This window comes from Geotrypetes seraphini, chromosome 11 (genome assembly GCF_902459505.1).
Source record: "Geotrypetes seraphini chromosome 11, aGeoSer1.1, whole genome shotgun sequence".
In the NCBI taxonomy this organism is placed as follows: Eukaryota; Metazoa; Chordata; class Amphibia; order Gymnophiona; family Dermophiidae; genus Geotrypetes; species Geotrypetes seraphini.
Window position 1 is genome coordinate 3,677,941 of NC_047094.1, and position 18,013 is coordinate 3,695,953.

General features: G+C 45.8%; 1 protein-coding gene across 1 annotated transcript in view; it reads left to right on the forward strand.

Moving 5' to 3' along the window:
* Positions 1–1,245: 1,245 nt before the first annotated feature.
* Positions 1,246–18,013, forward strand: part of CASKIN1 (CASK interacting protein 1) — a 171,373-nt gene continuing 154,605 nt past the window's right edge. The window contains exon 1 of the mRNA XM_033914977.1: positions 1,246–1,346. Within this exon, the coding sequence (XP_033770868.1) occupies positions 1,253–1,346 (94 nt within the window). The 5' untranslated portion in view covers positions 1,246–1,252. The remainder of the gene's footprint in view (positions 1,347–18,013) is intronic.

Sequence of the window (18,013 nt, forward strand, 5' to 3'; positions counted from 1 at the left end):
AGAAGACGCGGACGCAGGACGAATGTCTTCAAGAGGAGGGGGAAACCAATTTTTCACATTAAGAACATAAGCGTTGCCGCTGCTGGGTCAGACCAGTGGTCCATCCTGTCCAGCAGTCCGCTCATGCGGTGGCCCCCAGGACAAAGACCAGTGCTCTAAATGAGTCCAGCTTCACCTGCGTACGTCCCAGTTTAGCAGGAACCTGTCCAGCTTAGTCTTGAAACCCTGAAGGGTGTTTTCTCCTACAACAGACTCCGGGAGAGCATTCCAGTTCTCTACCAATCTCTGGGTGAAGAAGAACTTCCTTACATTTGTACGGAATCTATCCCCTTTCAACTTTAGAGGTGCCCTCTCGTTCTCCCTACCTTGGAGAGGGTGAACAACCTGTCCTTATCTACTAAGTCTATCCCCTTCAGTACCTTGAATGTTTCGATTATGTCCCCTCTCAATCTCCTCTGTTCGAGGGAGAAGAGGCCCAGTTTCTCTAATCTCTCGCTGTATGGCAACTCCTCCAGCCCCTTAACCATCTTAGTCGCTCTTCTCTGGACCCTTTCGAGTAGTACCGTGTCCTTCTTCATGTACGGAGATCAGTGCTGGATGCAGTACTCCAGGTGAAGACGCACCATGGCCCGGTACAGCGGCATGATAACCTTTTCTGATCTGTTTGTGATCCCCTTCTTTATCATTCCTAGCATTCTGTTCGCCCTCTTCGCCGCTGCCGCGCATTGCGTGGATGGCTTCATCAGAACTCCCAAGTCCCTTTCCTGGGAGGTCTCTCCAAGTACCGCCCCGGACAGCCTGTATTCATGCATGAGATTTTTGTTACCGGCATGCATCACTTTACACTTATCCATGTTGAACCTCATTTGCCATTGCCCAACAGAACTTTCTATGGCTAAGAAATCTAGGAGAGAGGCAAATTCCTCCTCTTGTTCCCCTTCCTCCACCTATAGCAGAAAATGTTAAAGGGTTTCTACAAGTTCTTGGAGGAAAAGCGCACAAAGCATTGTTAGTCTGGCAGACTTGGGAAAGCCACTGCTCATCTGAGCCCAGATGACACGTGTAAAAGTGCAGCTCGCAAGGCCAAGACAGGAGGGGGAGGAAGAGGCATCACTTCTGCAGGAGCTGCCTCTGCCCCCGGAACCTCTGTGGCCATTCCCAAGCGCTTCCTGCGGCCGCCGCTAGATGGCAGCATTGCTGATGTGGTAACAAAGCGCAGCCGGCTGCCAGCGAAGCCCTGCAGAAAGCAGCGATGGGGAAGGACCAGGAGCTGCTCCAGGCGGTGAAAAGCGAGGACCTGCTCACGGTGCAAAAGCTTTTGCAGAGGCCCAAGCCGGGCAAAGCCAGTAAGTGGCGGCGGGGGGGGGTTAGGTGCACGGCGGGCATCGGCTCCTTGCAGCAGCAGCAGCTCCCTCCCCCTTCCCCTGGCAATGCGGCTCGAGCTGTCATCGAGAGCCCGGGCTCCCTGGCACCGATGCTGCATTGGCTACCTGGAGGTCCCCGATCTAGAAGAGGAGCCCCTCCCCCCTTGCAATTTGGGAGACGATCCCTTGGCTGAAGCCCTGCAGCTGTGAAATTCAGCTGCCCATTGCAGTGTCGACCTGAGATTTTGGGTGCTGATGTGCTGTTTGTCATTCCAAGGCCAAAAACTGGGCCAGCAGCTGGGGGTTGCCATCTTTATTGCAGTGAGTGAGTGAGTGCACCTTAAGCAGACACTTGCTTTGCCAATGGGGAGAATGCAAAGATGACAGTTGCCTTAATGGGAGGAAGTTTAATTATCCATTAAACCACCTTATATGGGGGGGGGGGGGGAGGGGGGAGGTCCTTGCTTGCCATGTGAAGCTTTCAGAATGACAGTCCTAATACTGAAGAGATGGTTTTAGTGCCCTTTGAAGGTATTACGGGAGTGGTTCGGGGGGGGGGGGGGTTAATGTGTGAACCTCTCTGGAGGTGGCTGCTCCAGTGTAAGGCACCCCCTGCTCTCCTTTCAGCTGAACCTCAGTTCCCAGGCTTCCCACGGTGTTTTTTTAAATAATTCCATGTGGGGTCTCACCCCCCTCCTATAGGATTAGGAGTGGAGTGCTGAAGAGCCGTAGGATCATTACTAGACTCACTAACCCATCCCTCACTGGATGTTGGATCCCTCAGTGGCCAACTCAGGTCACAAGTACCTGGCAAAATCCCAAACAGTAAAATAGATTTTATGCTGCTTATCCTAGGAATAAGCAATGGATTTTTCCTAAGTTCATCTTAATAGCTTAGGGACTCTCCATTTAGGAAATGATTTGGACCTTTTATTAAACCCTGCTAAGCTAACTGCTTTCATCACAATCTCCAGAATTTTGTTTGTTAATTGTGAGCTATATAAGCAGTGCATCTGTACAGAGGTCACTATAGGACCACCTCTGTGTCACTTCGTGGACCATGTTGCTGTCTAGCGAGAGGGTAGCAGTGAGACGGGGGTTTTTTCCTAGAGCACACCTGTTATTGAGGCCTTTAGGATAATTCCTGCTCTAGTTTTTTCTGAACTGCTCCTGGGACAGTGTCCAATTACTGGCATCCAGCACCTCCCTATGTGCCAGGTGTTGGGGGGGGGGGTCTTGTTTTTCTGTCTAGAGGAGTTTCTTGCATGTTTTTAAGTGAGTTGTGGCTGAGCCACGTGTTGTGTGCTGTTTTTGAATTTGGCACTCTCTGATCCAGAATTTGCCCTGGACCTTGAATCGAGTGTCTGAAAAGCACTGACTGATCTCCACCAGATGTTCTTTATACATAGAGATTTTAGCTAGTGAAACTACAGAGCTCAGACATTTCAGGTGAAATCTCCGTCTCCTGACATTCTCCACTGTTGACTAGGAGGGCCTTAATAATCACAGGTAAATCCAGGTGGAGACTGAATGAGAACATGGGCGAAAGCTGTGAAAGTCATGGCTTAAGTTTTGGGGGGTCCAGGGGCAGATCTAGATATGGAACAGAGATTGGGGGTTCTGGAATTGTTGGAGGTGTGTTTGAAGGAATATTCAGTTTGTTTATGAATTATAACTGTAATTATTGACTTCAGTATTGCTATGAAAAGTCACCTTTTAAATAATTTTTAGCATTTTTTCTTTTAAAATATTGCTTTATTTGTTTTGGCCTTGGCACAGTGTTCACAGCCTTGTATTATTTACACAGCAAAATATGGAAAATGAACAATTCAAATCAGATTAACAGAGAAACTTGACGGCAGATAAAGGCCAAATGGCCCATCCAGTCTGTCCTTCCGCAGCATCCATTATCTCCTCCTTTCCCTAAGAGATTCCACGTGCCTGTCCCACACTTTCTTGAACTCAGAGACAGTCTTTATCTCCACCACCTCTTCTGGGAGACTGTTCCATGCATCTACCACCCTTTCCATAAAAAAGTATTTCCTCAAATTACTCTGGAGCCTCTCACCTCTTAACTTCATCCTATGCTCTCTCATTGCAGAGTTTCCTTTCAAATGAAAGAGACTTGACTCATGCACATTTATATTACGTAGGTATTTAACATCTCCCCTCTCCCACCTTTCTAATCTAATCTAATCTAATCCTTAGGTTTGTATACTGCATCATCTCCACGTTCGTAGAGCTCGAGGCGGTTTACAGTAGGAGAAATAGGAAGAAACTACAACAGAGGGTTAGAGGTAGAAGTGTGAAGAAAATTTAGAGGACTTAGGATGCCAAGATATGAGTTTCCTTGATTCCTAAGTTGGAGGGAGACTTACATTTTTTGAGAAAAGCCAGGTTTTCAGATGTTTGCAGAAAACTTGGAGAGAGCTCAAGTTCCGAAGAGGGGAGGTAAGGTTGTTCCAGAGCTCAGTGATTTTGAAGTGGAGGGAGGTCCCTAGATTTCCTGTGTGGGAAATGCCTTTTAGCGAGGGGAAGGATAGTTTTAATTTGTGGGAGGATCTGGTGGTATTAGGGTTTGAGGAATTCCAAGAAAGAGGGATAAAGGGAGGGAGGATACCGTGTAGGATTTTGAAAGCTAAACAGGCGCATTTATAGTGGACCCTGGCGATTATCGGAAGCCAGTGGAGCTTGGCCAGGAGCGGGGAGACATGGTCAAATTTACTTTTAGTGAAGATGAGCTTGGCCGCGGCATTCTGAATCCTTTGGAGTCTGTGGAGGTTTTTCTTAGTATACAGATTGAGATCTTTAAGTCTGTCACTATTCGCTTTATGGCGAAGACCACACTGATTTTATCCTTATTATATCTTTTTGAAGGTGTGGCCTCCAGAATTGTACACCATATTCTAAATGAGGTCTCCCCAAAGTCTTATACAGGGGCATCAATACCTCCTTTTTCCTACTAGCCATACCTCTCTCTCCCTATGCAACCTAGCATCCTTCTAGCTTTCGCCGTCACCTTTTCAACCTGTTTGGTCACCTTAAGATCATCACATACTATCACACCCAAGCCCCGCTCTTCCGTCGTGCACATAAGTTCTTCACCCCCTAATCTGTACCGTTCGCTCTGGTTTTTGCAGCCCAAATGCATGACCTTGCATTTCTTAGCATTAAATTTTAGCTGCCAAATTTCAGACCATTCTTTAAGCTTCGCCAGGTCTTCCTTCATGTTATTCACGCCATCTGGGGTGTCTACTCTATTGCAAATTTTGGTATCATCCGCAAAGAGGCAAATTTTATCTGACAGCCCTTAAGCAATATCGTTTATAAAAATGTTATAAAGAACAGGCCCAAGAACCGAAACCTGAGGCACACTAGTGGTAACAGAGCGGTCTCTATTGATCACTACCCTCTGTCGTCTTTCACTCAACCAGTTCCTGACCCAGTGCGTTACTTTGGGGCCCATCCCCATGGTAATCACTGGTCACAACCAGAGCATTAACTTATGAAGGCTGCAGAGGCCTGGAATCAGTCCCTGCAGTGAGTAAATTGAACAAATGTTTAACCACCTTCCTCTCAAACTTTTAGGAAGTCAATCAAAACTTTTCTCTTTGACAAATTTCTCTGATCCCCACTTCAGCCTTGATGTTTTTCCAAAACACTTCCAGATAAATTTAACTAACTTTAACATGCTAATGTCATCTCGAATGTTGTCTCTTCCTCTGTAAACCGCTTTGAACTGTTTGTGGTATATAAAAATAAAGTTATTATTATTATGAATAAATAGCGACACGCTGCACCAGCTCTCACAATCAGGCCTTGTGGGGTGCAAATACTGAGAAACATTACATGTGTTCCAAGTTTACCTAAAAGGACACCTGGCCATGCTCTTTTGTTTTTCCCTTAATGTTGTACTCTAAGTACTTATTTTTGGGCTTTCTTGTCACTCTAGTGTGGTCCGTGAGATGTCACCTCCCCTGAATCTTTCTTGTCCTGGTAATTCAATTGCGGATTTTTCCATTTTCCTGCTATTCCAAGACAGAGCAACTTCCCCAGACACTCAAAGCATCAGGAAAAGAGAAATGGCAGACAAGATAACGTTCTAACATGTATTTCAAATTAAAGAACCAGCCATTTGATTTATCAAACTTGTACAGAATTTGCAGCTCTATCAAGCTACTTCCTGTATGTCCTGTGTTTCGGTGCTTCCTGTTCATCGTTGCACCGAAAAAGTTGCCTAATTTTATAACAGGCCTTTTTCCATATGTAAAACTAGTCTCATATCTGGAAAATCATTCTGTTATAAAAACTACAGTTTTACTGTCAGGAGAACCTACAGGAACCAGTGCAGAATAATCCTAGAATAGGGATTAATTCACTGGTCGTAGAAATATTCTAAAAGTAATTAAGAATATGAGAGCAAAGTCTGGACTGCATAATTCTTCAAGTTCCCACTCTCCCTCCACAGCAGTCCTGGCCATGAGTCCTCACAAATCAGTCAAGGACCTGGCTGGCTTCTTCTTTGCTCTTTGGGGCTCACCCCTCCTTCTGATCTTTAGGATTCAGTGCTGAACACCTCCTCGATTCTCTTCCTCTCACAGTTCATAGATCAGAACTCAGTGTAAACGAAATTCATGTCCAAGACTCTGGATGTTAAGAGAAAAGAGGAAGATAAAGCATGGGGAAAGTACCTTCTTTCTCGAGAGTGAGAAACAGGAATACCTTCCAGCAAAAGTATGGCACGGGGGTTCAGGATGAACCAGGGAAACCGATACCTCACACCATGCCGCTGTGCTACACCTCCAGCCCTGCTTATCTTCCAGAGGAAATCAAAACTGGAACCCTTTGCATAAACCTAAAAATGCCATAAGAACATAAGAATAGCCTGACTGGGTCAGACCAATGGTCCATCAAGCCCAGTAGCCCGTTCTCATGGTGACCAATCCAGGTCCCTAGTACCTGGCCAAAACCCAAAAAGTATCAACATTCCATGCTACCGATCCAGGGCAAGCAGTGGCTTTCACCATGTCTTTCTCAACAACAGACTATGGACTTTTCCTCCAGGAACTTGTCCAAGCCTTTCTTAAAACCAGCTACGCTATCTGCTCTTACCATATCCTCTGCCAACATGTTAACTATTCTCTGAGTGAAAAAATATTTCTTCCTGTTGGTTTTAAAAGTATTTCCCTGTAACTTCATTGAGTGTCCCCCTAGTCTTTGTAATTTTTGGCAGAGTGAAAAATCGATCCACTTGTACCCATTCTACTCCACTCGGCATTTTGTAGACATGTGCAGTGAGATTTTTTTTGTAATTTTTTCATTTTTCATCTTCTTATGTAACGTTTAGAAGCATTAAAAAAACCAGTAGCAAATTCCTGAGTAACAACAACACACTTAAGAAATTGTTTGCACTTACTATATCAAGAGGACAAGATTTACTCAATCTGAAAGCATTTTAGCCAACTGTTGGAGGACTTTGGGTTGGTTGGAGAGCACTGCTTTACAGTGTCATAATTAGATTGTAAGCTCTTGAAAGCAGGGACCATCTCTTGGGGTGCCATTTTCAGAATTGGGGGGTAACTGCTTAAGACACTTTAGTAAACAGTCCCCTGTATTTTCTGTTACTAAGCCTTGAAGATGAGTTTTGACATCCAGCTTGTTTCACTTTATTTCACATTTTGAAAGTTGTTTTTTTTTTTTTTTTTAAATAAAAGAGAATAAAAAATAAATTCAGAAATAAAAAGGAAACCCTCCTTGAGGATATAGTCTTTGATGGAAGTTATGTGCTGATATCAGACTATTTTGGCCCTGGGACCTGTTCTGAGGTTTCAGACTTGATTTCTGGGGCTGATCATTTTTGGCACAACCTGTGGATTGCTCTGACCATTTGTGATCCTTTTTTTTTTGGGGGGGGAGCTTTTTAAAACAGCTCTCAAGCCCATGTTGATTCATATGTAGTCCTGAGTTTTGAGAATTTGAGAGTCGTGATTGGGAACTCGGACTCCTTCACGTCATTATCCTTATATGAGAGCCTGATTTGTGGCGTTGTTTACGAAGAGTATTGGATACACTTGGTACATAATTCACTTGGCTGCTAGGTTTTCTACTAAATTCTCAGCTTTTTAAGAGAGAGGAGTAGAAAGCTGAGCATTTTGGAGGCACATGAGAAGTGCTAAGCACTCTTGAGAAAATCTGAACTTCAGGTTTACTGGATATTAATCACTGGAAGATTCAATATCAGAATGCACTATTTCAAACCTGGTGATTAAAATGACCAACACCCGTGAGTTATAAATGCTTATTGCATCTTAGGCTTGTCAATGAAATCCTGCCATTTGTCAGGCTGCAGGAATGAATGAGTTGTATTGGCATATGTCACTTGCATTTTAGCAACATAAAATGAGCCAGATCTTGTGCCAAGCTCTTAGGTTTTGTCTTCTTAGAACTGGTTTCCTTTTCTGAGCAGTTGATCTTACTAAATCAGGCATCATTACAATTTTCTTACATAAGAACATAAGAGATGCCACTGCTGGGTCAGACCAGTGGTCCATCGCGCCCAGCAGTCCACTCACGCGGTGGCCCTTTTGGTCAAAGACCAGTGCCCTAAATGAGACTAGCCTTACCAGCATACGTCCGTGTTCAGTAGGAACTTGTCTAACTTAGTCTTGAATCCCTGAAGGGTATTTTCCCCTATGACAGCCTCCGGGAGAGCGTTCCAGTTTTCCACCACTCTCTGGTTGAAGAAGAACTTCCTTACGTTTGTACGGAATCTATCCCCTTTCAACTTTATGTTCAAATGCTTTTTTTTATTATTTCAAGTATAACAGGCAAGAACAAGAAAGAGCATCAATCAAAAGTAACAGTACAAACATGTCCCCCCTCCCCCCCCCACCCCCCCCCATCCCGGGAGTCCAAAGCCATGCCAAAAGTTGAGAGATAACCTTAAATGTTCAAAAGTCTGCTACGAGCTCGGGGTGTAAGGTCCTGCCAAAAGCATTCCCAAGTCTGACAAAATCTACAACCCGGGCCATGTTCCAAGTCACCCACCAATCTCTGCTCCAGCGTGGCATGAATTATCATCAGGGATCTCCATTGTGCATAGGTCGGAGGATCAGGCGAAAGCCAGTTAATAAGGATAGTTTTCTTCCCCAGTAAAAGCACTCTGGTGATAAAAGCTGACATTCCCCTGGGTTTAGGCGTGGCTATGTTATAAAACCCAAATAGCGCTCTTGGTTGTGGGAGCCAACGCCTTCCCCAAAGCAACGTAACATAGCGTCCCAGGTGACTCCAGAACTGTTGAATTTTGGGGCATGTCCAAAACATATGGCTCAAAGAAGCGTGAGCCTGGCTGCATTTCGGGCAGGAATGAGAAGCCGTAATTCCCATCCGGGCAGCACGTTCCGGTGGAATATAAAGTCTCAGAACAATCTTCAATTGCATTTCCCAGTGGGTTATGTTAGGAGACACCCTTTGAATGTTCTTCAAAACCCGCTGTAGCTGCTGGGCTGTTAATGTACACTGCAGGTCCTCGGCCCACGCCGTCGCCAAAATGTCCAGATTAGTGCCCGATTGACAGTCCCGGATCCCCACCACGTGAAACCGCAGTGGGATCCGCTGTTGGGCTGAGAGACTAAAGAGTTCGGAAAGTGCTTCCCTGCTGTCTTCTGTGAGAACAGACCCAGGTAAAGACTGGATATAATGTCGAATCTGGTAATAAGCAAACAGATCAGTAGGCGGTAAGTCAAAGGTGTGCTGTAGCTCCGCAAATGTTGCCAAGTTCCCCTCCTCCGAGAACAGGTGAAAAAGATATTGAAGTCCTTTTTCCCTCCACCTAGGAAAGGCGGCACTCTGCATGCCCGGCCGAAAATCTCCATTGCCCTGTATAGGTAAATATAATGACATCCCAGCAGGCAGTTTAGCAGTGTTACAGACCCACTTCCAGGTTCGCCGAGCTGGCCCAAAGATCGGATAGTGCGACACCAAAGGACGGATCCCTGGATCCGCCACATGCAAAAAATAGCTCACATGAAACGGAGCCAATAGAGATAGCTCCAGAGGTGTAGCAGAAAAATCAGAGGTCCCTCTAAACCAATCATTAATATGACGCATCTGACAAGCCATAGCATACCAACGTATGTTTAATAAACCATAACCCCCCCTATCCCTAGGCAGACACATCCTCAGGAATGTCATACGGGGTCGCTTACCGCCCCAGAGGAAATGTTGTAAGTTTTTCGTTAATCGTGTGTTATGGGCATAAGATAGGAGCAGAGGCAGGACCTGAAAGCGGTACAACCATTTGGGAAAAAGCACCATATTAAAAAGAGCTACCCGGCCTGCCACCGATAAGGGGAATGTGGACCAATTCTGCAGATGTAGTGTGGTGTCACGAAGCAGTGGGGTGATATTGCTGTCGTATAGGGTCGTAAGGTCTCTAGGAATCCACACCCCCAGATAACGGATCGAGCTCACGGCCCATGCAAATGGAAAGGGGCTGCTCCATGTCTGCTGCAGTGTCAGTGGGCTGGCCAAAGCCAAAGATTTCTGGTAATTCAGCGTAAAACCCGAATAAAATTTAAATTCATCAAGTGCTTGCAATAAATGCGTGACAGAATGATGGGGATCCGTGAGCAAAAAAAGGAGATCGTCTGCGAAGGCCAACACTTTGAGCAAGTGGTTCCCAATGTTCACACCCACAATGTCAGGGTCCAAAGACACTGTACGAAGAAATGGTTCCAAGTACAACAAAAATAGTAGAGGCGACAGGGGGCATCCCTGTCGAGTGCCTCGCTCTATAAAAATTGGGTCAGTAATAATGTCATTGACAAGTAATCTTGCTGTAGGTGTCGAATATAATGTGCGTAGCGCCGCGGCAAACCATCCAGATATACCCATATAATTCAACACCTCAAAGAGATACTTCCAATTGACCTGGTCAAATGCCTGTGCCGCGTCTAAACTAAGCAAGAGCATCGGAATGTTATTAACTTGGGTGTGAGCTAAGGACAACAGTGCTTTACGTACATTGTGTACCGCTTGACGACCCTTTACAAATCCCACCTGTGTTGATGCTATAATGTTGGGGAGAAGGGTCGCTAGTCTATCAGCTAATATTTTAGATAGGATTTTAATATCCACATTTAGCAGAGAAATTGGGCGATAGGACTCGGGAGCAGTACTGTCTTTGCCGGGTTTCAAAATCAACGTAATTAGTGCCTCATTGGAGCCTACAGGAAATTGTTCATCATGAATTACCTGCGAATAATAGTCCCGTAAATAGGGACTCAGCTGCCCTGATAATAATTTGTAGAATTCTGCCGTGAAACCATCCGGCCCTGGGGCCGAAAAGTTTCGTTGGTTCTGGATAGCTTTATGCAATTCTTTAGGGGTGATGGGTGCATTAAGAAACTCGACATCCAAATCAGAAAGCGGCTGTAATCCAGAATCCACTAAATAATCCCTAATAAGAGATCCACCCCGGGCTCCCAGCCACACCCAGGGTAGCCATGAGGCGCTCAGGACCTGCCCGAGCGTCAATGGTACCATAGAAAATGCAATTAACTGTATTCTCACTGCCATTGCAAAACCCATCCTCTCCCATAGCTCAACAAATGTCAACAACAGCCATAGTGGCACAGGACTCCCCCCCCTTGAACCCCCACCCTCCCTCCCCTCCCTTCCCCATCTACCCCCTGTTCGCATGGTTGTGGTCACAGCCCCAGGGCCGTCCGAGGCGGTCCCAAAGGTGTGAGGGATCACAACACTATGCCACTCCGGGTCCCGAGTCCCCCAGACAATTAGAAAACAGTTTACACTTTGTTAGCCTAAAGAATAAAACACATTGAGAAAATCCCCAACCACAGTATATATACCAGTCCCGGAACCAGGTCAAAAGAACAGTAGAATGCAAACAAACTGGAATCTTAGTGCAACATTACAGCCAAAACCATGGAATGCAGCCTTTCCCCCGAATCAGAAGAACCCGGAGTCCATCAGCTGCAAATCCAAAGTCACCGAAGAGGTAACAAGCCGAGGCTGGCTCGCACCACGTGCTCTGTCAGATTGGGTCCGACTGGGGTAGCACCTGGGTATTTACGTAGAGAGCTGCCTCCGCTGCTGCCTCGAAAATATGCCATTGTCCCTGGTGGTGAATTTTCAAAGTGGCTGGGTACAAAAAGAGAAAACGTACTTTTTTTTCAGCCAAAGAGGAACAGATGGGATAGAACTGCTTCCTGCGCTCAGTCAGTGCTGCTGAATAATCTTGAAAGATGCGCACCTCTGAGTCCTCAAATGCTAACGTCTCTCGGAGTTGTTTATATTTGCGCAATATTTCCACTTTGTGATTGTAATTTAAAATTTTGGCTATCACCATGCGAGGCCTCATCTCTCGCGCCTGCTCCCTTCCCAGCCGGTGTGCCCTCTCCAGGCGGATGGGCCCCAAGCCCTCTTTCAATGTAAAGGTGCTAGTCAGCCAGGCCTCCAGTACCTGTAGTAGTTTAGATCCGGGCACAGTTTCTGGAATTCCTAAGAAGCGTAGATTCGATCTCCTGGATCTGTTTTCCAGATCTTCCAGTCTGTCTGCCTGCTTTTGGGTTAGGGCCTGCAGTTCCTGCAACGTGGTGTCATGGGCCTGCTGAGTGTCATCCAGGCTGGATACTCGGGTCTCTAGAGCTGTAGTCCGGCTGGTAGTTTCCAGCAGCAGATTTTCAAGCTTGGAAAGTTGGTCCGATAGTTTGGTGATACTAGGCTGCATTGCCACTGTCACTGCCTGCGTGATGGCTGTCAGCGCCTCCGGCGCAATTTGCTGGAGCGGTGCAGCGGAGGTTACCGGCGCCATTTTGTCCACGCCGGGCTGCTGGCGTTCCCGATCCTTTTTCTGGGTGCGGGTTGACATCTGCGGCGCGGGCGAGGACAGAAATCTGTCCATGTGATGTGCGCCCGATGCGCTGCAAAGCGCTGTCTTCCGGCGCTCCTCCGATGGTCGGCAACAGTGCGATTCGGGGCTCGGGGCCCGGGAGCTCAGGCAGTCAGCGTCTGCCGCGGCTCAAGGCATCACGTGATCTTCCCCCTTTCAACTTTAAAGAGTGCCCTCTTGTTCTCCCTACCTTGGAGAGGGTGAACAACCTGTCCTTATCTACTAAGTCTATCCCCTTCAGTATCTTGAATGTTTCGATCATTTCCCCTCTCAATCTCCTCTGTTCGAGGGAGAAGAGGCCCAGTTTCTCTAATCTGTCACTGTACGGCAGCTCCTCCAACCCCTTAACCATCTTAGTCGTTCTTCTTTGGACCCTTTCGAGTATTATTGTGTCCTTCTTCATGTATGGTGACCAGTGCTGGACGCAGTACTCCAGGTGAGGGCGCACCATGGCCCGGTACAGTGGCATGATAACCTTCTCCGACCTGTTTGTGATCCCCTTCTTAATCATTCCTAGCATTCTGTTCGCCCTTTTCGCCGCCGCCACCGCACATTGTGTGGATGGCTTCATCGACTTGTCGATCAGAACTCCCAAGTCCCAGGTCTCTCCAAGTACCGCCCCGGACATCCTGTATTCTTGCCTGAGATTTTTCTTACCGATATACATTACTTTACATTTATCCACATTGAGTCTCATCTGCCATGTCGATGCCCATTCCTCGAGCCTGGTTATGTCATGTTGTAAATCTTCGCAATCCTCTTGTGTCTTCACTACTCTGAATAACTTCGTGTCATCCGCAAATTTAATCATCTTGCTTGTCGTACCTATGTCCAGATCGTTTATAAATATGTTGAAGAGTATGGGTTCAAGCACCGAGCCCTGCGACACCCCACTGGTGACGCTCTTCCAGTCCATTCACCCCCACTCTCTGTTTCCTATGCTCCAGCCAGTTTTTAATCCACGTGAGTATTTCTCCCTCGATTTCATGGCTTGCAATTTTCCGAAGTAGTCGTTCATGCGAAACCTTGTTGAACGCCTTCTGAAAGTCCAGATATACAATGTCAACCGGGTCACCCTTATCTATCTGCCTGTTTACTCCCTCGAAGAAGTCCAGCAAGTTCATCAAACAAGATCTGCCTTTGCTGAAACCATGCTGGCTGATCCTCATCAGACCATGTCCGTCAAGGTGATCAATGAAGCGGTCCTTTATCAGCGCCTCTACCATCTTTCCCAGTACCGAGGTCAGACTCATATAGAAGTGATTGTTCTCAGGTAGAATTTATAGCACATGTGGATATCTCAAGATTTTTCTACCGATTGGTCTTGGGTACTTGCTGTTTGGCAGCAGGTGAGAGGGAGTTCATTCCGTTTCTGATGAAATCAGTTAGCTTAGCAGGATTTTAAAAAGGCTTGGATAATTTTTTAAAAGGGAAGTCCATAGGTCATTATTGAGATGGCTTGGGGAAATCCACTGCATAGTCCTAGGATAAGCAGCATAAAATCTGTTTTACTACTTGGGATCTAGCTAGGTACTTGGGACCTGGGTTGGCCACTGTTGGAAACAGGATACTGGGCTTGATGGACCTTCGATCTGTCCCAGTAAGGCAACTCTTATGTTCTTATGTGAGCCAAGTATAGGACAATCGAACCATTGTGATATCACTGATGAGGTTGGCTCTTAGGCATTGGTGGAATGAGGCATTATGACATCATAATCTTAGCTCTGGAATGTTGCTACTCTTTGGGTTTCTGCCAGATACTTGAGAGTTGGGTTGGCCACTGTTGGAAACAGGATACTGGGCTTGTTGGACCAGTAGGGTAACTCTTATGTTCTTATGGTTCATAAGAAATATCCAGAAGTTTTGGTACCTGTGAAGAAAGAAAGGCCACAGTGTCAGAATTTGTGGATCCCTCTATTAGGCTTAAAATTCATATATTATTCCTTCTGTTTCAGTTGTATAAATCCTAAGTGTCACCTTGAAGGGTTTGTAAAAATATTTTATGTTATTTTAGTTTTGTGGAGTTGCTTCTAGTATTTTTTTCTTGTGATGCAGAGTTTACCCCCTCCCCCTCCTTTTACTAAACTGTAGTGCGTTTTTTTAGAGCCGCCTATGGCAGTAACAGCTCCAACACTCGTAGAATTCCTCTCAACATCGGAGCTGTTACTGCCGCAGCCAGCGCTCTATGGCTTTGTAAAAGGGGGTTAATGTTTAAAGCTTTCAAGCCTCTTTGCACCTCTCAAGTTATTTCCAGTTGTGTTTTAAGCATAGCTTTGAGAGATTGTACTGTATATCCAGCAGAATAGGGTGTGAGACTGCAGAGTTTTCTCTTTCAGCTGCCCTCTTGTCTGGAGTTGGGGGAGGGGTTGAAACTTGAAGAAATGGAAAATTGTGCATCTAGCTTACCATTTCTGTTCTCTGATATCTTTGTGAGTTAATAGTTGCAAAAATTGCTTCTTAAAAGATTGTCCAGAAATTGAAGTGAGGAGCACTCAGCCTAATGGAGCTCTACAGCCCCCCCTGCTGATTAGTTGAAAATTGTGTGGAATCATTCCAAGGAGTTACCGTATACTCGAAGGTGAAATCTTTTGTAACCCATCAGCTTGTGAATAATTGTGATATAACTCCTGCTTAGGACTTGCTGTCTGCTTTGATTAGCAAGTTTTTATATTATACGTTGAAGTTTCTTTTTGTTCCTAAGGCTAGAAGCCAGAGAGGGACTGTTTGGGTGACTAAAAGTCCTGCTTCAAACTCCAAGAGTTACACTTAGCTGTCAGAGGGGCCCATCCCCATCTTTGCTGACCTCCTTCGCTGCTTCCTTTCCTTCCGCCTCTCCAAGGAGCCTGGAGCCCATCCCCCGAGCCATATTCCCTTTTAAGGCAGATGGGAAAAGAGGACGGGTCTGCGTGCCACACCACTGGGGGCTGGTGGATGCTTAGAGTAGGGTCAGGCCGGACATGCAAGTTCTACCACCGCCAGTGCTACACCTAGGCCTGGGCAGGTGAAGGAGGTGAGCTCGGGGTGTAGGGAAGCAGCAGGGATCAGGCACTGACTGCTTCACTTGTACAACTGGGAGAATACCTGTGCTTGGGCTGCAAGTAGGACTTTTGGGCACCATTATTTTGACCCAAAGGTCACATCGTCAGAGAGGGGAAAAATTCCTCTAGAACAGGGGTAGGCAATTCCGGTTCTCGAGAGGTTTTCAGGATATCCACAATAAATATGCTTGAGATAGATTTGCATCTCAAGGAGGCAGTGCATGCAAATTCATCTCAAACATATTCATTGTGGATATCCTGAAAATCTGACCTGCCTGTGGCTCTCGAGGACCGGAATCGCCTACCCCTGGGCTAGAAGCAGACACTGGAGCCAGGGAGTGTGGAATAAGAAAGCAAGGGGCGGATCTAGTGGCCCCTTCAGCTACACTTGCCAGGGTCTATCCTGGCCACCTGTGTCATGTTATCTCTTCAAGCTATGAGGAAAGACTAAAACGGTGGCAAAGAGATGGCCGAGGGGACAAGTGGATTGATGACTAGGGGACACTTGATGAAGTTACAGGGAAATACTTTTAAAACCAATAGGAGGAAATTGTTTTCACTCAGAGAATAGTTAAGCTCTGGAACACATTAAAAAAAAAATAATAATCATCATATCTTACAATTCTATGTGGATTACAAATTATTCAGGTACTCAAGCATTTTTTCCTAACTGTCCCAGCGGGCTCCCACTTTATCTAATGTACCTGGGGAAATGGGGATTAAGTGACTTGCCCAGGGTCATAAGGAGCAGCATGGGATTTGAACCCACAACCTCAGGGTGCCAAGGCTATAGCTCTAACCACTGCACCACACACTGCAGAGGTTGTGGTAAGAGCGGATATCATAGATGGATTTAAGAAAGATTTGGATAAGTTCCTGGAGGAAAAGTCCATAGTCTGTTATTGAGAAAGACATGGGGGAAGCCACTGCTTGCCCTGGATCGGTAGCATGGAATCTTGCTACTCTTTGGGGATTCTGCATGGAATGTTGCTCCTATTTGAGGTTCCGGAATCTTGCTAATCTTTGAGATTCTGTAATGTTGCCACTCCTTGGGTTTTGGCCAGGTACTAGTGACCTGGATTGGTCACCTTGAGAACAGGCTACTGGGCTTGATGGACCATTGGTCTGACCCAGTGAGGCTATTATGTTCTTATGTTTCTGCAGTCTTGACAGGTACAGGAGGATTACAAGAGATTGGGATAGTCTAGTTACAAAGTGGGGGAAGGGATCTTGGGAGAGGAGGGCAAAAGATTTTTTAAAGACAGGTCCTAATCTGAGAGGGGCCATGAATAACCTGGAAGTCTACGTTTGCGCCATAGGCGTCAGAACGGGAGTGGTCACAGGGGCCGGGGCCTCCCCCAAAATTTAGCCCTGGTGGTCCAGAGGTGCAGCAGGCAGGAGCAAGCTTTCTGCGCTCCTGCTCGCTGCTAACTCAATGAGTGGCGGCAGCCGTGGGATGCATTTTCTTCTGCTGCTCGGCGGCAACAACTACGAGCTTTGGTGCTCCTGCTCGGCTCCCTTCTAAAGCAGGGAGATTACAAACTGGCTGATAATTCTCGGGAAGTCCCACATCAGATGTTGACTTCTTAAGAATCAGCTGAATGGCACTACAGGGGACTGTAACAATTGATCCTTCAGTAGCAAAACAGTGCAGTGCTCAAGGATGACGTCAGCCCCAGGTGCTTTACAGAGAGGTCCATACCTATTTCTGGAGGTCAATAGACCTTTTTTTCCCAATTCTTTATTCATTTTTTAAGGACTTCTCTCAAGAAAAAGTCAAACAGAAGCAATAGACAATCCCACAGTGTTAGCAAGGAAGCCCTTACTGCCGTCAGGTGCTCAAGTATTAACCCTGTGTTAGCCAGTTAATGTGTGCTAATCATACTGCACTAGCTGGTTAACACTTCCACACCCATGGCACACCCCCTCCAAAAATATATTTTGAGAAAATAGCTAACATGCAAGTTACCAAACACAAACAGGCATAATACTGCAAAATGTTTCAACAGCGCAGACCATAGGCAGCGGAACGCTTTTTTGTTTGGAGGGCCCCGCAAGCTCCGTCCCAGACTCCGCCCTATAATAGTACTAATTGTAATACCATTTTTTCCATTCATTTTTCATATATACACATACAATATAATCTTATTAACAATACATAGTGGTTAACAACAAAATTAAACTACACAAAGCATACTGTACATATGCTTGTCAACATTCATTCCTACTAGAATACAGATAACTCCTATGCAAATACGGGACCACAAACTAAAAGTACTAATATATATAAACGAAACCCTAAGATTCAAGACTCTGAATGCAGTACAACCCAGAGAAATAGAAATAGAAACATGATGGCAGATAAAGGCCAAATGGCCCATCTAGTCTGCCCATCCACAGTAACCATTATCTCTTTCCCTCTCTGAGAGATCCCACATGCCTATCACAGGCCTTTTTGAATTCAGACAGTGTCTCAGTCTCCACCACCTCTTCTTGGAGACTGTTCCATGCATCTACCACCCTTTTTGTTAACAAGTATTTCCTTAGATTACTCCGGAGCCTATCACCTCTTAACTTCATCTTATGCCCTCTCATTGCATTTCTTCCTTAACAGTGCAAAATATAGACAGATGTAACTTCTCAAAACTGACACAATTCAATCACTAAATTGAAAATAAAATCATTTCCCCTACCTT